The following is a 25,709-nucleotide window of genomic DNA, read 5'->3' as shown; positions in this document are numbered from 1 at the left end:
GACCGACCAGCAAAAAAAAAAAAATAAAACGTATTATTCGAGTCAACAAATCTTAATCATCAATACGAAAACGTGCACGGCATACGCACGTATTGTTTGTATACATAATGCACCGTCTCCGGCACTCTTAACGAGACCCGTCCGTCTCTCGCAGGGTCGGTTTGCGGGGTGTTCGGGGAGGGGGTGATTTGGGGTTTTGAAACACGTTCCGTTTACCTAGACGTGGACCTGCTCACTTTTAACAGATCTCGACCGATGCGACCAATGACCATCACCGCTGTTGGCCGCTGGCGACGCCACTGCCGTCCCTTCTACTCTCTGCGCCACCACATCTGCTGCTGAAAGGTCCGATCGCCATTATTATTATTATTATTATTATTGGCAGCATATCGGTGTGGTGGTACACGCTTCCGCAGTACTCCAGTGACGATCGGTTCGATCCAACAGTGCGACGATCTTCAGGTGCCTGTCCACAACCCCCGGTCAACGGTCTACGCCGACGTGCACTACATATACCTACTATATTCAGATTCCGTCTTTACTCCAGCCGGTAAGTCTTATCGTTTTTATATTCATATACTCGTGTACCATCGCGGTGTTTTCATTGCGAACTACATATAATAATATTATACATGTATATAAGGCGGTGTCGCGTCGCTGATTTTCTTCGATCCGAACCTTTTGGAATGTCATATAATATTATATATTATGTAATTTATACAAACCATGTATCTTATGCGGTAACATTTCTCGCAAAAACAGTCGTTGAGATCACTATATTCGCGAGGTTCAATATGATACGCACAAGTTCAATATTATAATAATAAAACGTTTATTTATAATACGTAAATCGTCGATTGCAGTGCAGTGGCATCAGTTTGATGGATAAAAAATAAAATATATACGATCGACGTTTTTTTAACGATTATAAATGGGCACATATTAATATATTATAGCTGTACCTTTAATCCTTTAATTTAAAATTGATAGATTTCAATAAATTACATTAATTAAAGGTGTTAATATGATAAATAGGATTACGATGACGCTCCTACAATTTATATTCAAATAAATACTATTAGACTAGGTATGAGAAACAAACTAATTAGTGCAGTTAATCATACTCTATTGTTAAAAACTCAACGATTTTCCTTGATTTTATTAATTTTTTTAAATTTATTATAAAATATTATTTTAGCTATAGTTAATTTTAAATTATAAATGATTTAGTTATTATTAACTCTAATCGTCACTTCATCATATAATTTTTTTTTTTATTGTGTTTTAGTAAAAGTAGAAAAAAAATTATTTTAATATATATCTCTTTGTTTTTACTAAAAAGCAATAATAAACATTGAAATGCATTTTTTTTATAAATATTTATTTTTATTTTTTCATTGAGTATTTACATTTAAAATTGTAATGAATATTATTCAGCCATCATATATAGTATTGTATAAAATTTATATATAACAATAATCGGTATTTTCAGTATTCATACATGTATATATGCATTGCGCTGTGATGATATTAACTTAATATCTGCGGCTTTTTTTAGCAAAAATAAATATAACATAATATGTTTAAATAACGCTTTATTTTATCTCATAGAAGTCAGTATTTAATTTTGTATTAACCGAATAATACCACATATCATACATCTTCGCGTTTAGCTAATGGTTGAATATTTATTTTTGTTAGCGATAGGCCGATAACATTAATCAAATATCTCTATATACCTTTATTAAATTAAATAAATATTTAATATAAAAATAGAACACTGCTATGTAGGTAGGAATATATTATTAAAGTCTGAAATTAGAGGACTTTTCTTACGAGTGATTTAAAAAATAATATTTGATTATAATATGAAATGAACTATTATATTTGTTTACATATTATTGTACCGTATAGCATTATTAAATTGATACATTTTAATAGCCAAAATTTATGATGATATCTTTGCTTGTACTTTGTCTAATTTTGATATTTAGCAATTTATCAAATGGGGTGGGTTGGTGTATTAGAAATAAAAACTTAGGATAAAGAAATAAAATAAAAAGCTATCCAACTATCCGAGAAATCAAAAATATTAAGTTCGGCTGAAGACGTACTACGTACACGAAAAAAATAAAATCTACATCAACCGAGTTAGATAAGCGTAACGTATCTATCATTCGTATACATATAATATTATATATTTATATATATATATACATAGGCAATACGAATTTCAACTATTATTTATTAAACGTTTGTGACCGTTTCCGGGTAAAAAAAAAAAGATTTAAAGTCGGATTCCGTCGTCCCGATTGCGGTTAAATATATCGTAAACATCGTCTCATAAATCTTCTGGGGAATAAAAACAAATTGCCCATCACGTTATCCGGATTGCAATATACCACACAACGGTCGTCGATACATATGTGCGTCCATGTATATATATTATATATATATATATACAGGCCTATAGCCAACACCGAACGTATATGTAAATTATTTATTTGCCGCGAGCGCAATCCAACTACTAACTCTGCAGTGATGATGGCCCTAAGTTGTTAATTATCTATTCCGACCAAACACAGCGGTTATTCGTATATACATTATACATATTGCATATTATATCATAATATACGAGTTGTGCTTTAGCCACTCGAGTGAATATGGCAACTTATCGATTCCTTCGTTCTATCTGCTCTCGCGGATGAATTGGCAGCAGACACATTCTGCCCAGATGATACTATCAATATTGACGAAAGGTATTATAATATTTATCCAGTACTCGCAGAATAGATTAATACAATTAATATACATATTCGAGCGCGTATTGTTATCACACCTTTTAAATTCGTCCGTACTCATAATATTTCGAAAAGTGTCGTTGTTATAATATTTACAAAATATATATGTTTACTACAACTGATCCATGCTAAAGTGTTCGTATAAAATTCGCTATCATTATATTATTATTATTTATTATAATATTGGTCGAAGCATAACACGTAGGTATGTTGGTTTTTTATCGACGTATTCACTTAGTGGCGTAGTGCCACGTACAGGTTCACGAGTAATATTTAATAATCCAATTCGATTTTTCGGTATAATTCGGTATCGTCTACAATCATTACGTGACGGCGCCTGCAGCTTTCAGACGTCCGGTACAATAATATCTAACACAGTTTTGAGCAATTGTAGTTTTAAAAAAAATGTAGCTAGTAGTATAGTAGTAATAATATAGACATATATTGTCGAATGTAGTCGGGGAACGTAAAGAATAGTATATTAATATAATATTATATTTAAATACATTATAGCACACGCAAATTAATATTTAACATGGTACAGATGACTGTTCAGAATATAACATTTTCAGAGGGCATGTCGATTCAAACTAAAACTTAAATGTATCAATACCAGGGAATTATTTTACTCGTTTGTCATATTTATAATAAATCGATTGTCAAGACCAACACACAATATTAAGTTTTATGGGTGCGGGGTAGTAGAGATATACACCTACATAAAAAGTGCAACCCGATTTTCGGGAGTAAACACAATAATATAAAACACCCTGGTCGACCTGAATGGTGCGGTAACAAAATATAATATAAATAACACGAAACTGGCGTGTAGAAATAAAATAGCCGAATTATTTATTGAACACAATTATTACTTTAAACAATATGAACGCGGTAGGTATAAAAGTATATATTACAGAAATGGTTAAAATATATATACCTACGTGCGTTGAACACAAACCAACGACATTTTCCGAAATGCTTTTTAGTTTTTTTATCGGTTGACATTTCTCTTCGTTTTTTCCATTTTTTTTTTATCGTCCATTCGAATTAACTTTGCACCAGATTAAATTCAGTATAAAGCGTCAGTTAATGACGCAATTGGGATTTCGGAAATATTCGTCCTCCTCGTCTACTCTCCCGCCTACACACAACCACTAGACCACACAAATATATAATGCACGAAAGACAAATTTTCGGTTTTGAATTTACATTTTATAATTAAACATTTTTATTTTTCATCGCCGTTATACGACGATACCTAGCTATATTATCTAATACGATTTAGATTAACACGCCTCGCACACACGACCGTCCGATTATTTAAAACAATATATAACTTGTATTTATTCATATTATAGTTGCGATCGTATTTTAAATACCTATAATATTATGTACATTAGTATTAATTAATAATTATTTTTATATAGATACGTGATCTCTATAAAATGACCGTTGTAGTTACATTGAAATAAATAAAAATAAAATTCCGCCATGACCCCGAAAACTCGACGACATACGACTGAAAAAATATCGCAAAATTATTGTAATGGACGTGTCGGAATTCCTAAATCGCTCTGCGCGTTGATTAATCGCTTTGCCATCTATAGCTGTATGCATAGTCAGCTCGCTTTAAAATCGTTTTAAACCTTATACATAGTGACGGATTCGAAATAGATAGAATTGCTTTTGAATTTCGGCAAAACACACGCGGTGTCCCGAAAGAAAAAATCGAAAATACATGCCAAAATCGAAGTCGGCGATAACCCGCGGCGACGCGTACTTAAGCCGTTCGTCGGTGCGTTATTAACATTCAAGTGGAGGACCACACACGCAGACCGCGTCGTGACCGCCGTCCCATTGGACGCACTCTCTCGCGCTCAAAGGGTTCCACCAGCCAATCGGAATTGATTATACGACGGAGAGCCCCACGCGATCGCGGTTACCCCCCAGTCGTTGTATTTTGGCGTAAATCGTCGGCGATGTAAATATTAACACGTTTCGGCCGCGTTTACACCACCGCTTCAGACCTAACAGACAACACGTTTATTTATTTAATAACATCGAATCGTTCCGTCCGGTCCAGTATATAACACTGCGATAACTATAAGTTATTTCGTTATCGAATTGAAATATCGTTCCGCAAAAGAAAATTGTGGTGTAGTTATATAAACAATTCCTTACGCGTTTTTTTTTTACCGTTTAGTCACAAATAAGTGACGATCGATAATATTGTAATCCATACGTATGTAAAACTGTGTACAATATAACCATTACAGAGACTACTGCGACCGTGGATTTCACGATTATTCGAACGCGTCAGACGTCCAACGGTCGTGCAGAGAATTTTACCGATTTATTTTTAAAACGTAAGTTTTTGTTTTACAGCTGGTCCATATTATTATAACAGCCAACTCGCACATCACGTCGCACGAATTCGAACGACGAAAGCAATGAGTGTGCCAATGGAATTGGACGATCCCGCGACGGAGGCGGTACCGCTGGACTTGACGGTGAAAAAGGAGAACGACAGCGCTAGCTCGGCGGCGGTGAAGAAACGTGACGGACCGGCGGAGGAATCGGCGGGAGACGCGCCGCCGCCGTCGAACGGCCAGAACGGCGGTAAACCGACGCCGCTGGACCTGAGCGCCGGCAGAACGTTGTCGTCTCAGGCACCGCCGCCGCCGCCGCCACCACCGCCATCGTCCGCGAACGTCGCCCAACGTGCCACCGTGGTGGTGCTGTCGCCGAAGGTGCAGGTCGCTCCGCCACCGCCGCCGTCTCCACCGCCGAAGTCGAAGCCACCATGCAAGGGCTATTGGACGCCGGACTCGTCGTCGCCACTGATGCCCGAACACTTGGCACCACTGCACGGCATATACGCCGACGCCGCCGCTTACCGGCACATGATCTCGTCCGCAACCGTTCCCGAGTACAACCCGTTCCTGCCCGTGCTCCCGCCGTCAGCTCAGTTCCACCATCACAACCACTTCCAGCAGCAGCAGCAGCAGCATCTGCATATCCAGCAACAGCACCAGCTCCATCTCCAGCAGCAGCTCCAGTTGCAGCTGCAGATGCAGCAACAGCAGCAACACCACCAGGAACAGCAGCAGAAGCTCCAGAAGCAAAAGCTCCAGCTGCAAGCCGCGTACGGCGGTCTCCCGATAGACCCCACGTTGTTGTTGACCGGCAGCCCGGTGTATGCGGCCACGTCGTCGCCGTCCTCGTCCGAGTCCAACCACTTCCCGTTCGGCGGATTCGATTGCGGCTTTTCCAAGCCGCCCTTCGGTTTCGGGTACGTTAATCGTTCGACACATTTTTATGATAATATAATATGATATTTTATTTATACGCTCATGCGAACAGTTATTATATATTATACTTGTACGCGCTCAGGGCTCAGCCGTTTAACACTGAAACGCGCTTTTTTTTTAGGACTTTATCGTCCGCCCGTAGTATTACATAATTTTTTTCCCGTTTTTTTTTGTTTTGTGTTCAACGATCACGCATTGATAGCAAATTTGTATACGTTTTCTACAGTTACCCTTACTACGAAAGGATGCTCGACGGCAGAGTGATTGGTGGAGCGTGTGGGGGCATAGACATCAGCGCCAACCGGTCTGATTGTCCGTCGCCCGAGTCGACGACCACGTGCACGACGACCACAGACGACCATCACCACTTCAACCACCATCACCACCAGCAGCAGCAGCAGCGAGACCTGGACCGAGAGCACCATCACCGCATCAAGGCGTGCGACATGGACGACCTGGACGTCGTGGACCCCGAGGAGGTGGCAGCCATATACAGACAGTCGGACTTCTTGTCGTTTCGGCACAGGTACATGGAGAGCTTGGGACCGCCGAGGAACTTTGAGAAAATGAGGCGGTCTAGCAACAACAACAACAACAACAGCAGCAGCAGCAGCAACAACAACGACGACCACCGGATGACGTCCGGCCAACAGCAGTACGACCAGACGTACGTCATGAAGCGGCAGAAGAACAACGAGGCGGCCAAGCGGTCGCGGGACGCCAAACGGCAGAAGTACATCGAGAACCAAATCAGCGTCATGTACCTGACCAAGAAGGTGAGTGAGATGAAAGACATTAAGAGACGGTTGCTCAAGTCTATGTGATGCTCGCCGAGTAGGTATGCTGTTACTGATATTTGTACGTATGTTATCAATATATTAAGCTAGAATACTGTATTATGCATGTATACTTCAGTTTTCCGTATCACTTTTCAAACCATATTTTTTGTAATCACTGTCAAAATTATATACGACTAAGTATTCTAATTGTATTAACACTACCCTGGGTTGCAGTGTCGGGTAAAAATAAACCATGATTACCCGGTGATTTAAGTTTATAAAAATCGTACTTTAAATACATTAATTTAATTAGCCAATAACATATATTAAGTCAATATAATGTTTCATTAGTCATTACGAAATTAGTTTTCCTCGTAGTTAAACTTTACTGTGACACCATTAATTGTTTCAAATACAATAATTGTAATATTTTTATTATTGACAAATTCAATGGATATAAACTATAATTGAAATTTATTCATTTTAAATTTTACTTGAAATCGAAATCCTTATAAATTTATATCAAACAATCGGTTAATTAAAGTTTTTTAGTATCAAACACTGCTATTATAGTTTGACGAAGGTTGTACTTGTAAATAATATAGTATTATACCTTATACAGTAATGACGTGCCGGAGTGAGAGTTTTTCACACGCGAAAAAACGGTTTAAGGCTGTTTTTACTGGTCCGCTTAGATAGATATTAACATCGAGTTGAACTGTTTTGTATAAATCCGTGGTAGTTAAAAACTTTCGACACGCCACGGTCGCTAATAATATATTATGTAAAGGCTTACGTCAGTGTAAGCCGTCGATTTCTGTTTGTTTTTTTTTTTAGTTCTTACGACGGAATGGCGTGGAGCCTATCTACCGCCTTTTTACTATGATAATTTACACTTACCCAACTAAGCCTTGGTTTGGTATTTTAAATTGTTGGAAAAAAAATATTTGTTTCATAAAAAAAAATCGAATTAACATCAAACATTTATTTCACTCGAAAATGCTATAAAGTCGACTATTAGGCCCCCAGAGTTTTGTGTTTATAAACAAAAATTATTAATACTTAATTAATCAAAAATTATTTATATTAATGTATAATATTGTGATTTGTGATAACTGATTTATAACAGCCAGGGGTGTTCGTCAAAACATCAGTCTCGGTCATAGTGTCTTGACACAATAATAGGGTGCCAAGTGGTACATAGCCATACAGGTATGACACAATGTAGTAAACTGTAATATATTACATAATATTATAATACTAAAATAAACAGGATATTAAGACTGATGTTTTGTCACACTATTTGGACGTATTTTATTTTTTTGCTATTTAGATTTAATAATAAATATAATTTTATAATAAATAGATTATAATATTTTTGTCTATATACATGTACTGCAATTGTATGGTGTTTTAGATTTAATTGTGAATTTATTCTTTAATTATATTAAAACATACATTAATTTTGCAATTGATATTTTTATATACTATATACTTATTTCATTATATATATATTATAATATAATACGCGTTTTTGGACACTTTTTTTTAAATTTTGTATACGATATTAATGCTGTTTTGAGATGTCAATTATTTTTATTTAATACATTTCTATTTTGTTCGAATAATGTGTTTTCTGATCCAAATGATATATATTGTATATAATAGCGTTCCTTTATAATGAAAACTATTTCGCGCCTTTTGTGTGAAAGGGTATTTAAAGACTGCACATTTTACCAATATATACGTCAAATATAGTCAATATACGCTGCTGCAGAGTCGTTAACGTTCTAAGTTTTTGTTCAATTGTGTCTATTCGATGCGAGGTATTTAACTGTATAGTGATAAATGTGCTCTTGACGACTTGACCATGCCCGCGACTTAAATAGAGGTACCTATACATAGGTATAATAGCGGTGTACATTACAATAATAGTAATAATGATGGCCGTCTACGAACCTATTCTCTAACGACGCGGACACCATTATGCGTTATTAAAATTTCCGGGGCATGTATCCTGGGTAAACAATATTGTACATACTTAACGTTCAATGCTCAAAATCCCTGAATGGTCTCACACTATATGCAGTATAATATAGTCCTGTAGACTGTCCACCTAATCATTTTGTATTATAATAAAATTGTCGTGGGTAGACTACATTGTACAAAAAAAAAAAATTAATTCTACTGGATTTCGGGCGGAAACGGACGTGTGTTTGCCTAAATTGGAATTTACAAATGGACTATTATTTTGTAAGCTATACCACAGACTGTGCGAATCACCTTTCCCACCCCTATCTACAGTGCCTGCAGGCAATATTATAATAGTAATTTTTATACGGGACTATATTCTTAATATTGGGGTGTAATGTACATTTAGCGCGCTTTAAATAGATACATTATACTTATATTATAATATGTACTTGTAGTATACGGTAACGATCGCCGTTAAAAAAAAACCTATTTAAACGATATCGCCGTCGTTATATTATATAGTATACTGAATTTTCCGGTTCTAAAATCTCGCGCACGATGATAAATAGTTATAAAACTACTATAAAATTAATATTTATATTTACACAAAGTACACGTACAATACGCTGAATGCCTGCGCACTTAGTGGTTATTTACACGAACTTTCGACATAATTAAATGAACCGATTGCAAACTCGTTAAATTATAAACATATTGAATTAAATTACTCGTCATTATAACTTACCTATAATATTTTATGTTATTAAAAATGTGTATGATCCGTTCCTTTTTTTTTTTTTTACGAATCATTTAGGTACTCAGAACACTCAGGTAAAACTAGTACAATAGTAGTACGTACAAGCAATATGCATAACAATCTACGTATGATATATCCTTATATATTAACGAGTGCATAATTTTTCAAAAATGAGTACTTTTATTTAACTTTAGATTTAAAAAATACAATATACGCATGGGACTGCCATATATTTGTTTTCGTTTTGTGGGAAAAAAAATAAAATGCAAAATTTGATATGAATGTTGCATTTATGGTATTCCGGTTAGCAATAAAGAATTTTAAACGATTTTGAGTAATACTTAATAAGTATAGAGGATAACGCCTATGGTCGGTTATCGATAATTATAATTCTGAGAATTAAATTCCCAATCTATGTTGTCTTATCGGGACGTTAACTATAACCCTATTGTTTACGAATGAACTTAAACATCATTGTTTTTGTACATAAGTGTACTATGCGGCGAAAATGTATACAATTTTATTTGATTTTTGAACTGATTACCTATGATGCGATTCAAATTTTTAACATGTACAGCAAATTTATGAACTACCGAGTAAAAATATGCAAATGCTTAAATTTTCGGTCTCTAATAAACTTATCAACAAGACATCAAACGATAATAAATCTCTCTTTGACTTTGAATCAACGAGTTATCTTAAATTATTCATTGCATTGCAAACTCGCATACTAATATATAACTTGGTATACTGATCATTGAATACACAGTAGTTATCTTTATAATCCTTTAATACTTAGTTAAATACAAAATACAGTCGAAATTATTTTTATCACTTAAAACTAAAAGGTGAGTTTTCTGTAGTATTATAATATAATCTCCTTTAGCTATGTATTAAATTATTAAAATTAAGAAGTAATTTTTTAAACATTTAAAAGGCATAAATGTCAATTTAAATATCTATATCTATCTATTTTGTTCATTAAAAAATATATTGTAGTTAATTACAATTTACTTATTTTGTCGTACATTTTTTTTTACCTGATATATCATTATGTTTTTCTGCCGTATACGTTATTATTAGGTGCAATCTTACATGTATTTATATTATCAATCTTGTATTATATAGTTATTTGTATTTCTTTTTATATACGATATTTGAATTCATGTTTTTGTTGTTATAACGTTGTACCTACCATAATTTATAAACTAGAGAAATCACTTTATTATATAGCAGGGACAAATATACCTCGTCATTGGACAAAATACTGTAATAGATGTGTTAAAATTATAATTCAGTGGTATACTTTTACATTGTGGTATCGGAAATAATTCTGAACTAAGACTGCCAATTAGCTTATATTTCTCAGGATATTTTATATTTTTATTCTATATTCATCGCATTTGCTATTAGTAGTTTATTTTTCAATGAGTAGGTTCGATTAATATTAAAATGTTTAAATATCCAATTTTGTCAAAATTTGAACTTCAAATGCTAATAAAATCTTGTAAAACATTTTCAGGTGTTTTAACCATGCCTTACAATTTTTATTTAATAATATTAAGTACCTACTTTAACTGTTATCAACGTACAAGTGAAAATAATTAATACCTATATGTAAACCGTAGATATTGTGATTTGTGAATAAGTTTGTGGTATAACTAGCTTGAAATGAATGAAAAATATTTTGATAATATAATTGACTTATTGTATATTTGTATTTAGTCGATAACAAGATACGAATAGTAGTAAAAAATATCAAATCTCTACAAATAATAATTTTTATTACGATAAAAAATTAGAATATTGTTGTTTTATTTTTGCAAAATTATAGGTATTATTTAAATATTTCGAAAAATAAACTAAAAAATATCAAATAATTCAAATATACATAAATGGCACAAAAATAAAATCAACATTATTTTGAAAATTATATAATTCCTAGAAAATACTAAATTAAATAAAATACATACATTTAGGGAAAAAATTTGAGGTTCTTCACTTTATTTATGAGTTACAACAAATAAGCAAAATCGATTTCGTTGAAAATTGGTTTAATGTAAACCATTCTTTTTCATTTCCTTAGCCTTTTTTCCCAGTTATTTTAATATTCAAATATTACTGAGAATCATAGATCCAATTTTCTTCCAAAAATTATTATCAAAGTTGAAAAATGACAAATAGTTATTGCTTCTAAAGGACCTAAAGGATGTTCACCGTTCACTGGCACAACATTTATCGCTCCACTTTGAATCTAAAATTTAAAATAAGAAATAAAGTATTCTTAAACAAAGTATAGTGATATGGTGACTGTTAAATTAATTCTGCTGAACTATGATTTTCTCTAACCGATTTTTTTCTCTCAGTCCGACACTAAAAGAGACCATTTAAAATTAAATAATAACAGGCCATCCACCATCCAGAACAGTTATCTGTAATTTTTAAAATATTGATCTAGAAAACTTAATATAATATGTACGTTCAATATAAACGTAAATGTTGGTACCCGTAAGGCCGTAACCCTTGTTCAATATTTAATTAAATATCATTGGTAATCACGGTAGGTAAGTTATTATTGTTAGTTAATAGATGTGTTAAATTTATATGAATAATTATTATTTGCTCCCTTCTCTTGTTCACTATAAACTATAAATTATCTCCGTCGTGTACCTTTGTGTCCATAATACATAAATGATATTTACGTTGCAGAATAATTTTCGAAATCGCCCTCTGGTATGTTTAATATCATAATAATAATATGTACCTATTGTACCATTTGTACCTAATACCTATATACCCCCCTCCTACGACAATAGTCCCATCGGCTGAAAAATAAATACAAACTCACGCGCACGCACATGCACACCCGCCCACACACACACACACACATTTCAAGATAACAATAATATATTATTTTACATTTATATTGAAGCATATTATACAGCGCACGGTCGGTCAAGTGCGTTAAAAGCGACAAACATTTTTCGATTCGGGTCTTTTGTATGCGCGGACGAAGATCGATCTCGTCACTCGAAATGGTTCGATCTCCGTCGACACGCTTTATCGTACGTGTACATCAAGAATAAATCGTGAATATATTCATCGTGTATGTGTGTGTGTGTGTGTGTATGTGTGTGTGTGACGGGGGTGGATGGCTGTCGTTATTTTATTATTCGCCGAAATTTGGCGGCGGCGATTATGACGACAATGACCGCGATGACTGTTAAAAACGTGCATTGTACGTACATATACGATCTGGTGCAAAATTGTGATGGTTATCATCGCGGTCTTTTTATGGGAATTCTGTGTCTTCGGCCGCCGTCAAAGGTTTAATTTGCCGAGAGAGAGAGAGAGAGTATATAATATATAGAGGTATATACGTATACAACGCACATTATAACTTATAAATTATAATCGTCGAGTATTATATTATATAGGTTTTATAGGTAAAAAAGACAACATTGAGAATATTATATTGTATATACATTACGTTTATACTTTTACGCTTTCGATTTCATTCCATCGCATTACTTAATGCGTCCTGTTCATTCGTGCAATATAATAACTGTTCGTTACGATCCCATATAGATTTCCACTGTTTTATCGACTTCGATAAACTATGTATACGCGTTCATGCAAAATCATATTTTACAATATTACATTAGCGATACAAATAATGCATAGTGTAAATAATATAATACAATTTAATACGCATCACACAATAAATATTAATTTTGAAGATATTTGAAATAATTGCATGACTGCCGCGTATTCATATATACATAATATTATTATAAAATATCATATCATTATATTATAATCATGGTTTAACAGATATGAAAAGTCACTGATTTAAATCAAGTGATTTGTGTACATCGTTTGGAATAAAATCGTAAACGCGTATATACATATACTATGTATGTATAGTGATATTCATATATACTGGCATATTGCAATGTGTAAACAATACGCGTTGGTAGAATCAATTATTATTATTGTAATAATTTATTTTTATTTTTTTTCGAACGCGTAAACAATCATTAAATTGTTTATTATAAGCAAATACTGAAATACTCCCCGTCACCGTTGTAAATAATAAATAGGTATATATAATAATAATATAAATTGTATAATAATAATATATATAAATATTATGTAGGTATTATTATAACCGTTGCCTCGTCGTAACCACACATCACATGTCAGTGTACTTGTGTACTCACTGCTGTAAAGTAGTCCTCAAATGTACCTGGTCATTGCTAAGACTGGTCAAGAATGTTACAGTTTTACAAAAATATTACTTCCAATTACGAACCTGTTAAGTTTAACGATAAATCATTCCATACGAAAAACAATTCTGAATATAATCGCTAATCGGTATGTCAGCCGCCATATCTGAAAAATGAAGATATATTTTGTATATTGTGTTTTGCTAATACAAGTAATTATTTATTTTTCTATTACTTATATGATGTGTTAAATAATTGTCACCAAAAATATGGTATATATTATTAATTATTATTATTATAATTAACATAATATATTATTTCACATAATCACATTATATAATTATTGCTGTTTACTTATAATTTTATAAGTCAATAACGTATCATAATATAATGGTGCGTAAATATATACGTGATTTAAAAGCTTAAATTAATTAGTTTAACTATTTTAATGTATCACTGTGTATATGAAAAGATTATATTTAATAACTCATAGTGGAATAGTTCAAGTTTCTATGATTATTACGTTTAATATTTTTTAAATTACAACGAAATAACAAAAATTAATAGTTTTCTTCGATTGTTTACTTTACTTTTGACCTTCAAAAATGCCAACTAGATCCAATTTTCAACCAATAACAACCCTCAGATTTTAAAATGTAAGCTTTCGTCCGCTATAAAGGTGACGTCAGACACACACACACAAAATATTACACATTATAAAACCAATTCATCAGATTATCAACCCTCGGAATATACATAGATATTACACGATAAATGCAATGCCAGAGTAAAACTCTACAATACATAGGTACCTGCTTGAAACCTTTAGAATTTAGATCATAAAATTATATACTGCTGCAATTGTACATTACGATCTAACGACCTAAGCTCAAACCTTTATATAATATAATAAAATACCGTACGTAACATATACTAACATGCACAATAGGAGTGCAGGACAGAAATAAAAGTAAGACGTCTTTGGAGAAATATTTTTAAATCCGCAGTGGCATGGAGTTCAGACACAGCGGGCGTCGGTACTCGGTACATTATAAAATAACTCATAAAAAAATTCCGTATATAATATAAATATGGGTTTTATACCTATGTGTATCAAATACGTATCTATATGACTATATATTACTATAACTTTATAAAGATGGATTCCCTTACACGCGCGTGCGTATATAAATATATATGATCCAATAAAGCGTGAAGTACAAGATTTATGTATATACCATAATAATATTATACATACTATTGTATAAGACATTCGTGTGTATCTAGTCATACGATGAACACATATACTGTGCCCGTGTTGTGTACACTATTGTCGGTTGTCACAAGTCAAAAAAAAAGAAAAGCCAACAAATATTACGAAAATCTCGCCTGCAGGCGGGTAAAAAAAAAGAAACCTACGCAAGTATCTAACGCCCGCGCCAAACAATGGATGGAATTTTGTACGTTTTTCGGCGGGTATAACCTTAAGATTCCAAAATGAACACTATACGAGGTAGTGTTCGAGTGATGGCGGACGGCTCGGGTTGTTGAGGGATTGCAGAGAATCCAACCGCACATTATAATATGCAGTCTGTCATACTGGCCGCATTTAGGATGATACTCTATTACTCTAAAATAAACCTACCCGGCGGATTTCGTGCACGATAAATCGTGTTTAGTTTACACGTTTCTCGAGGTTTCCTATATAAATAATATGTATATATATATTATATAGTTGCAATATTCGTTGACTCTCTTGTAACACGTGTTTCGATGACATTATGGTTTGCACTCGTCAGACTTAGAATACCGCCATATTAATATAATTTTATAGTAATAATAACGTCGTTCCGCACCGCGCGTTGTATCCATTATGGGTTTTGCGGGCTTGTAATATTATAACGACTTCTCGTTACTTATCGATCGTCGTTCGTTATAAAAAAAATAAAAACTCGACGAATTATAAAAAAAAAAAAAAAAAGGAAAAAAATCATTGCTCCGATTACGTTACGATAATATAACGAGTCTCATATACCGAAACCGTAACAATCGTCATACATAATATTATGTACGCACGTGTACCATCCGAAAACCTCGATTCGTCGAATTCCGCGTTCTCACACTCTAACACACTCACCCACATTTGCCCCCACACACACACACACACACACACACACACACGTGCGTTATATTATGTACGATATATATATATACGTATTGAATGTACGCCGCCGCCCGGTGTTGCAGGATTTATATTTGCCTGGGACGGTCCTAAATTGTTTGCGAAAAAATATATATCACATTATATACGCGTATTATTATCGTAAATATAATGCAGTAATGACGACGTTAAACGAAGAGTGGGAGGGTTTTTCGCGAACCGTCGACGAGCGGCAGCTGAGAAACAGGTGCTTTTGGTGCGGCGGCGGCGGCGGTCCCGCGCAGTGTTTGCTGTTGTGCGCTCCGGCGAAAAGGGTTGACATTCGGAACGTGTTTCCCTCGCCAGACCCGTAGGTACCTACCTCATGTCACTGTGTGTGTGTGTGTGTGTGTGTGTGTGTGTGTGTGTGTGTGTGTGTGTGTGTGTGTGTGTGTGTGTGTGTGTGTGTGTGTGTGCGCGGGTGAATACATATAAATATAACATATAATACGAAGCGCGTCCTCCGGAGCGGCGTCGGCGGCGGCGGGAAGGTCGCGCGGTGCATTATTCGCCCCGACACAATGACGGAATGACAACGACAACGATAATGGTATAAAATAATAATAATAATAATGTATTATTATACGATATTAGAGCCTATACACGCATTGTCACATCGTGTGTGTGTGTATTTTTCGGTGGATGGACGAGTGAGGTGGTGGCGGTGTCGCAGAAAAAGGGTCCGCGGAAAAACTGTGTCAATAGGTCCTCGCCGCGACGAACCTCAGTGCGGTAAACCCGTTTCCGCGTTTGCCGAAACCATGATTCGCGTGCATTGTGCGTGCGAGTGGTGCACGTAGTATACGTATACAGAGTGATGAAAACGTTTGGGAACTGACCGAGTGCGGACCAGCCGAGGAATCGCGCGTGTCCAAACCCCGCGAACCCCCCTGTGTATATTATTATATACCATAAATATTAACATTATACGACCATTGGCGAATTTTCTGGGTGGGGGGGAGCCCGGGTCTCAACCATCCCCCGAGAAGAAAAAAAATGGTTCGAAAGTCATAAATGATTTGCTACGTAGATACAGAGAAAGAGAACATTAATTTATATTATGTGTGTTTAATATTTGTACAAATAACTTGGGTTTAACTTTTGGTAATTTTTGGTCGGATCGCCGCTGTCCGATGACAACAACGACGGCGACGATAAAATATATTTTGTTTATAGAGAACATTGAATGGTTAACGATGTTGTCGATAAATAAAAAATACTTGAAAAAATTATTGATGAACTGGCAAAAAAAAGACGTTTACCTTTTTTACTTTAAAAAACTAAATTTTTATTTATTATAATAATGGAATAATATAATTATTAATTTACAACTCATATGTTGTATTTTCTATAATATTATATAAACCTATTTATTTTTAGACTCCTCCCCCTCCAAAAAATGAAATTTGAAAATACGCCACTAATATAGTGTGTACACTCGCCACAGCATATAGTAATTATAATACACATATGTTTCGTCCGACATGACGTACCTACGTTCGCTCCACGCGGGACGACGAAACGTAAAAATATTATGTTCTAAACAACGCACTGCAACAGCAGCAGCACATAATATTATTATTTATTATGAATCGTATGATGTACGACGATGACGGCAGTGGCGGCGTGAGACGCGATCCGACGAAAATCGATGCACATTATTATAGGTATATAATACGTGACAATACGACGTATCGGCCATCGGGGTATGATATTGTACGCATTTCTATAAGTGTAAGTGCATAGTGTTACAATATCATATTGTTATTATGTATTATAATAATATATAGTTGTGAATTATTCTTGAGCGGAGCGTGTCGAGCTTGTGTGGGCCACAGTCGCGTTCGACGGAGATTAGAAAATTCGTCGCGCTCGCCGGAAATTCGTTTGTTTATCGTTCCAGCGCACTACGCATACACGCCGCCTGCGCATCCTAAATATTACGTACATTTCTACGCTATACATAGTGAATGAGGTAATTTTCAGGAGTGCGACCCACTTAAACCGGCTTTCGTATACGATTATTATAATATATAGTAGGACTGGCGAGTCTTTAGCAATAACGAACGTATTATTATGGGGAATGATGATGTGCAAACATATACGGCATATTATTATAAATATGTACGTTGTATATTTGTGTGTAAGTAATATTGTAATCGGCTATGTGGATATTTTATAAATAATTAGAACACGGTTGATGTAGGCTTTTTTTTTAATCACTTAATAAATAAAAGAATATTTACAATCCATAATAATATTATGATAGCAGAATATAGGTAAATTTGATAAATAGATACGAAATTTAAAAATATATTTTTCATTACATAAATAGTTATATACCACACGAGAGAGGAAGCGACTCGGCTATCAGTAGCGTCTCTGAGAATTTGCTCTTTAAACATTAAATCGTATACATTTTTAAAAATTATCAGGATAATTTATCATTATTAATATTGATTATTTAATTAAAAACCCGAAGGTAATTTATTAGTTAATAATTAATAATTAGTGTTTATTTAACAAATCAAAACATACACAAATTTAAATTTAAATATGAGCAACAATAAAACGATTTGAAACTCCTAATAACTAATGAAATAGGCATTATTGATATTTGATACTCTGTAAAACATTATAATTTATTAATGCAGATTAATCGAAGAAATACCAATAGTTGTTGAGTACAAGTCTGAAACTTAAGTGCGTTTACATTGAGGAAATTAAAAATTGTTTATTTTAAGCATCCTATACACAATTTTATTGTTACAGAAGTAAAGTTTATCAATCCAAAATGTTTATGGGAAATAGGTAGGTACATTATTAATATTACCCTAAAACTTGTTATTTAACAAAAGGTTAACTACAATAAGTCAACACTTAACAGGACGTATCAACCTATAAATATTAAACATATATGTCCCGCGATATTCACCGAGATCATGTTATAAATTTATAATGTATATTAATGAGAGTCATACGAGTAGCCGATTTTTATTATGGACGTCTTGATGGTGTATACAGTGACGTATACGCACAGGAGGGAGGTGTTCAACCCCTCCCCACTTGTATTTTTTCACTTTATAATAACATGAAGATGTTTTTTTTTTTTAAAACACACACACACACACATATATATATGTATATATATATATAATTTAATAACCCACTGAAGCGACGGGGTGTGCACTACAAAAATCACTGTTGCAAGAGACACATATATATACCTACGTACATGACTGGCGTAGTGATGTCTGGTGGTAGCAGCCATAATATAGGACTCGAGTGACAATATGCTATATAATATATATATATATATATTACATCTTATAATAATAGTATTGTACGTGTATACATATACTAGAAATGTCAACTAACATGATATATAGATGCACGAGACAGTATAATAAATTGACCACATTGGCGATTCCAATAAGGTATTATATAGGTAGTTGATCTCTGTACAATATAAAGGGTACATACAAAATATTGAAATACAAAAATATAAAACTATTTCACAAAATATATTATATCTATAATAAAATCGTTTCACAACAAACTCGGCTCCCCCTGCAACACGTTCTATAAACATTAACCTAAGACTTTTTTTTTAATTATTTGTTGCATTATTAGTGAATTGGTAAAATAATAAAAAAAAACGATCGAATAAACAATAGATTGCGAAATCTGTTTTTAAAATTGGCTTATTAATATTTATTATCAAAATCACAACATTTATTTACCGACACTGGCGACACGCGACATCTGAAATTATATTATTTGTAGAAAAAAAATCAGTTTACAATCATCACTGGATAAATTATTGAGGTGATGATAATGACACGATTATTTATAATATGTAATAATATACTACATCGATTCATCATACACAATATGCTTTACACACTACAAACTACCGGTTACCGTCTCTAGACAAGAAGGTCAGGAACAATAAAAAAACTTAAAATAATTACGGCATAACCGTAAATTCAGTTACACGCATCGTCTTCACTGTGTAAACGGGTTCGTATTATAATTGATAATTACGTTATATTATGCAATGTCCCTACAATGCAAATAATATATGTATGTTTATATTATGTTTATAGTAATTATAATGTTTGTGCGGCAAACCTATACATACACTAAGAATGGCGCTACATAGTGTTCGATTAATATAATATTTTTTATTCAACTGCAAGTCTGCAACTGATACTAATTTATATTTAATATAACAATACATTTTACAATTTACATGTAGAAAAACTCAAAAAATCCAATCATTTATAAACCTAAAATAAGTACTATAATACTCAATATCATTATAGACTGTATAGGTATTAAGGACCATTCGTTAATGAGATGAGTTTCTGTTCGATTTCACTTATAATATTATAATAGTGTATTATAGTTTTTATCGTTTATGATTCGTCTCTGTTTTGTATTTAATATTTTAATACATCGTATAATATGTTCTCTATAAAGAGTTCATCACCGTTCACTTTGATTATATTATATTATATTTATATGACTCAAGTTGATTCGCATAGTCTTACCTGGCGCTGACACCTAGGTATATGCACTGATCGTCGCTTTTGAAAAAACCTATTCGAACGACATTGTATCAATTTCCGGTTTTAAAATGAAATATTGTTTTCAGTATCTCGTATAATGTCCATTATACATAATATAGTGCGTGATACTCTGAATTCATATTTTTTTTTTTGAACTGTCGACCTAGGCTATTTGAATACAAAAATACCTCCATTCTTTTGCTAAATTTATGAAATAGTCTTTATTTTGTCTTATAAATGATATACATTTTTAAAATAAACCATTTCTAAAATACTATGTTCATTAAACTAAGATTTAAAATAATTGTAATTGGTTGTTATAATTTGAATCGATATTAATATGCACATTGCATATAGGTATTTTTAATATTTTCTATAAAGAGTCAAAGAGTTCTCTGAATGAATTTTATTTTCTATTAACTCAATTGGTTTTATTTATTTTTTTAATTTTAGAGGATCATATAACGCAAAATTAAACAAAATTGAAAATTTACTGAGGAATAATTACTATCATCATATTAAAACAAATAATTGATTTTTTTGTTAAGTTAGGTTAAGAAAATTTTAATTATTGTAAAAAAATTACATATATACCTACATAAGAAACAAGTGTTTTTAATTTTTTCGATTTGTGATTACATTAAAAAACCATAATCCAAACACTAACACTAAAACACTTATAACTTATGATATTACAGTATACTTATGTATGTGAATACAATAATTAATATTTTTCTAACAGCAACAGTTCTGCTTTCAGTATTCTATTACGGCGATACGTCTGTTGGTGACTATAGTGCAATACCAGACATCCTATATACCCGCGGGGGCTATACCGAATTGTATATTGGTACGATTGTAAGTTCGCGGCCAATCAATTAAAGTATTATTGAATATTATTAATTGTAAAACAGTATTATTTTTTTTTATGATTTATTCTTATAGTCTTTATAATTTTTATAGTATAACTCTATTATCATCGATATCTTATTGCATATAAAATAGCAGTCAAGAAGTTGTCAATATCACGTGTGCCACTTTTGTAATCATCACAAAACAATAATGCAATGAATAACGTAGGTATAGGGTACCTTTTTATCTTCATATAACACCTCAGTCGTTATGCCCTATAGTATATAAAATTTCATCTATATAATAATATGTATGTATATAAAAAATATGAATTGTCAATTATTTTTACTCGGACACATCACACACGCCAACAAACTACATAATGCCTAGAATTTCGCAATACAAATAAATATAGGCAGTTTTTATGTAATAAAAAAATATATAATTTAGATATTATTATAATTTTATTTACAATTACGATTAAATTTGTAATTAAAACTAATATCTAATAAAATATATAAATTTAGTTTTTTTCTCCTTTAGTTTTTTTTTTATTTTTCTCTCGTGGTTTTTTCCTTGTTTTGAATAAATTATGTATAAACTATAAATATTAGATACCTATACATATAAGCCCCTATCCTTTTTTTAGACAAAGACAATATACGTGATATGTGAAATCGTCTATCAACAATTTATTTCAATTTTAATTTGCATTATATAATTTTATTCAAATATAATATAAAATTTAAATATGTAAATATGTATAAAATTTAATGTGTATTTAATGTTAAATAATATATAAATATCTACATTTATTTTAAAATAGTAAGTCTGTAATTACTATATGTACATTCGTTATTATTGACTGAATGTTGTTATAGTTCGTTATTTTTAATTTTTTTCAAGCATGATTTCTATTAATGTTTTTTTTTTTAGTTCTTTTATGATATTAATGGGCTCGCATTAATTCTATTTTAAGTATAGGTTTTTCAGTTTCTAAATTACTGTTATTACTGTGATTCTTGAAATTTTTCAATGATGATGTATTTATTCAGATATAAACGGATGAGATGAATAACGTATATTATTAAGAATGGATGGAATTGGAAAAACGATCGGGGTTGGAATAACAATTGACATTTTAATTATCTACTGCTCTATTAGTGTAAGGTCGAGTTTACATTTACTTGTATATTTTACCACAAAGACCATACTGAGAACAACCTCTTTTCAAATAAAATAAAAACACGTCAAAATGATGTGTTTGGACTTAAGCAAATAAAAGATACTTAGAATTTGGATATTCAACATAATAGGTTAAGTAAAATAAATAAAATATAACAATATGGTCGAAGTTACTTCACGTCTCATTCCAAATACTTTTTTATACCCTTTTAATGTACCCTTTAAGGTTGTGACACATAATAGAATGTCCCTAGTATATTATATTATAATATTCTTAAACTTAAAATCAACAGAATTTGTCAAGAATATTTTGTGTAATGATGTACGGGAATAGATGAGCATCAATAAAAACAACAAGAGTATATTGTGTAATTTTTTTTTATTTTTTCATGACGTGTATGATTATAAATTATGATAATTAAACATTTAAAAATATATTACATTCTTTTTTTTTTTTTTTAATCAAATTAATACAATTATTAACGTATTGTTTAAACATTGTTCGGTGTGAAGTCCGTTTTCTTCTTCACGATGTATCTGCAAATATAAACCGTATTTATAATAAACTTTTATTAGGTATGCATATATTTTAATATTTGTATAAAATGAAAACTAATCCTACAATAATGATTTGTTTTATTAATATTATAATTTAGAGCAACAAATAATTATATAAAATGTACTATTGCACATAGACTACGGGGAAAAAATGCTTAAATGCTTGTTACCCAATAATGCTAACCTTACCAGTAACCACTTTAAATTCTAAAGTAATATAATTAATATAGTGCGTTCTATTCCTAATGTACATAAAAAATCAATATATAGTATTACTTATAACATTATAGATATAAACTGTAATTGCCAATTAGTGTAACATGAACGTATGTTAAAGTTAAAGGAGTAATAAATGAACATAGTACCTATATTATATTATTACAAAAACTATTACAGGTAGCTGGTTTAAGCAGTTTAATGGCTACACGATGTATAGTGTTAAATTCGTTTTTCCGTTTAAATATACTCACTGATTGAAAAAGAGGGGGATATCGGCAGTGCAAATCAACGGCGCAAGAGGTATGGGTAAGCACCAAACCTGTAGTTGTAAGTCAAGGGGTAGGTGTATCCGTAGGGATTGTAATAGGGAGTGATGACCGGAGCTGAAGGGTAGACGATGTATTGGGCGGCGGCGGAACCAATGCAAGCCAGTGCGACGGCTACCAAGAAAAAGATCTAAAGAGAAAACAAAACATAAACCTTGTTATATTCGTCAAATGTATGTAATAAGTAATAAATAATAAATAACAAGTTTGTAAGTGTGTAACTGACGTATAAATTATAATATAAATGCAATCTATAATATCTATAGTGTATATAGTTATATGGGAATAGAAGTTACTATATAGATTTAAGTATACAAAATGGTAACCCGAACATACACGTTACATGCAATTTATAACACAATACTATATATTATTAAGTCCTCTATTTTTCATCACCTCACACAATCCATATATAAATATATGAAATACAAACTATTTATTGTTATATACCTACATAACTCGAGCTGCAGAGAAACATGTGTTTCGCAGAAACAAAATTATGTATACTTAAAAGTTTGAATTCGTGTTTATATTTTATACTTACGACGAGCTTTCCGGACATGTTGAAGTTTGAATGTTGTGATAATTTATTTTTGAATCGATGAGTGCTGCAGACCGTTTGTAGCGATCGACTGTGGTGCTGATTGTGTTGTGCCGGATCTGTGAGATTTCAGCGGTATTTATACGCGCACATCGTGGTTTGTTTTGCAGGGGACGCGTGGTTGAGAATAAAGAAGATCACCTCGGCGATGAAATTGCGCATTTTCAAAAAACAAACGACAAACCGGACTTCGAACGGTAAATGACGTTATTTCGATACAAAAAATATACTCGTACGATGATTTTATTATTATATTTATAGCCAAACTATATCTGATATATACCTATATGCACCTACAACCGTCTTAAAACAAAATGTTATTGAAAAATATTGTGCAACGACGTAATTTTATTTTCTAAATATAATATTTTCTACATTTTCAGACATTATTGAGTATTGTCAGTATTGACATACCAGATTTTACTAATTTTGTCGAACGTGTACAAATTACCAATAATTACGATACTCATTCGTCGAGGAGGTACCAATGTAATATAAATTTTAACAGTGGTCTATACTTACTAAACCTTAATTTACTTAATGAGAACCACATGTATATGGTTTTCATATTATACTAATATCTTACGCTTTAAGATTCTCCTTAAGCACTTATTATATAATATATTTTTGAACAGATTATCCGGAATCATATACAAGTATAAGCTTTCAATTTTCATCCCGATTTGATTAAAACACTAATCAATTTCATTATTATCCAAAGACTCGTAAGAAAATTATGAACAAATATTTACAGAAAATACAAAACCTGGGCTTATGTAAACGACAAAAGAGAACGAAAACTTCAATTTATATTATGTATTGATGCATGAATTGGCTTTTATCTTAGATAAAGTTATAGCAAAGGGATAAATTATTTAAAACAAAATTGTCTAACTGGAGTATTTTGATAAAATTTGTGTTGAAGGACGAAGGTATATACTTATATACATATACTGGGAGAGTTATGAAAACCAACAATAAAATTTTAAGAAAATCACTACCATTGTTTTACCAGAAACATGAAACGTCAATTTAACAACTTTATATCAACAAATTCGCACAAAACTAACGATGATACTTGTAGAAATGTAAAAGCTGAAACAATATAGGTTTTCTCATCTCGTAGGCAATGAACATCACAATATTTTGGAAATTACAAACAAAATTTTGTTAAGAAGTTGACAAGAATGGTATTGGCTGAATAGGAAAGATTGATCAGAAAAATACACTGGTAAAAAGATATCGGAAGTTAAATTGAACAATTTAATATTTTATGTCTACATTTTACTAAATTAAATCAGATATTTCTAATTTCTTAAAGAAAATATGAAATATATCTTTTA

General features: G+C 32.3%; 1 protein-coding gene and 1 long non-coding RNA gene across 2 annotated transcripts; one reads left to right on the top strand and one right to left on the bottom strand.

Annotated features, from left to right (window-relative positions):
* Positions 1–256: 256 nt before the first annotated feature.
* LOC132919195 (GATA zinc finger domain-containing protein 10-like) lies at positions 257–11,159 on the top strand. Its single transcript, XM_060980577.1, has 3 exons — positions 257–550; positions 5,187–6,093; positions 6,339–11,159. Exons 2-3 carry the CDS (start codon positions 5,252–5,254, stop codon positions 6,934–6,936), a joined length of 1,440 nt encoding a protein of 479 aa, XP_060836560.1. The 5' UTR covers positions 257–550; positions 5,187–5,251; the 3' UTR covers positions 6,937–11,159.
* An 11,865-nt stretch (positions 11,160–23,024) lies between these two features.
* LOC132922640 (uncharacterized) lies at positions 23,025–24,469 on the bottom strand. The gene is made up of 3 exons (XR_009661035.1): positions 24,310–24,469; positions 23,691–23,895; positions 23,025–23,199 (listed from the first exon to the last, which is right to left on the bottom strand). It is a non-coding gene; the product is annotated as an uncharacterized LOC132922640 (long non-coding RNA).
* Between the last annotated feature and the right edge of the window lie 1,240 nt (positions 24,470–25,709).

The sequence above is a fragment of the Rhopalosiphum padi genome, chromosome 2 (genome assembly GCF_020882245.1).
Source record: "Rhopalosiphum padi isolate XX-2018 chromosome 2, ASM2088224v1, whole genome shotgun sequence".
Lineage (NCBI taxonomy): Eukaryota > Metazoa > Arthropoda > Insecta > Hemiptera > Aphididae > Rhopalosiphum > Rhopalosiphum padi.
Note: the sequence above shows the minus strand (reverse complement) of the source record. Positions and strands in the feature narration are given on the sequence as shown.

What these genes read in the sequence shown, in the direction of transcription:
- LOC132919195 (XM_060980577.1), top strand. Translation starts at nt 5,252, where the DNA reads ATGAGTGTGCCAATGGAATTGGACGATCCCGCGACGGAGGCGGTACCG. An exon ending in AAGCCGCCCTTCGGTTTCGG is followed by an intron (nt 6,094 to 6,338) that starts GTACGTTAATCG and finishes CGTTTTCTACAG; the next exon opens with TTACCCTTACTACGAAAGGA.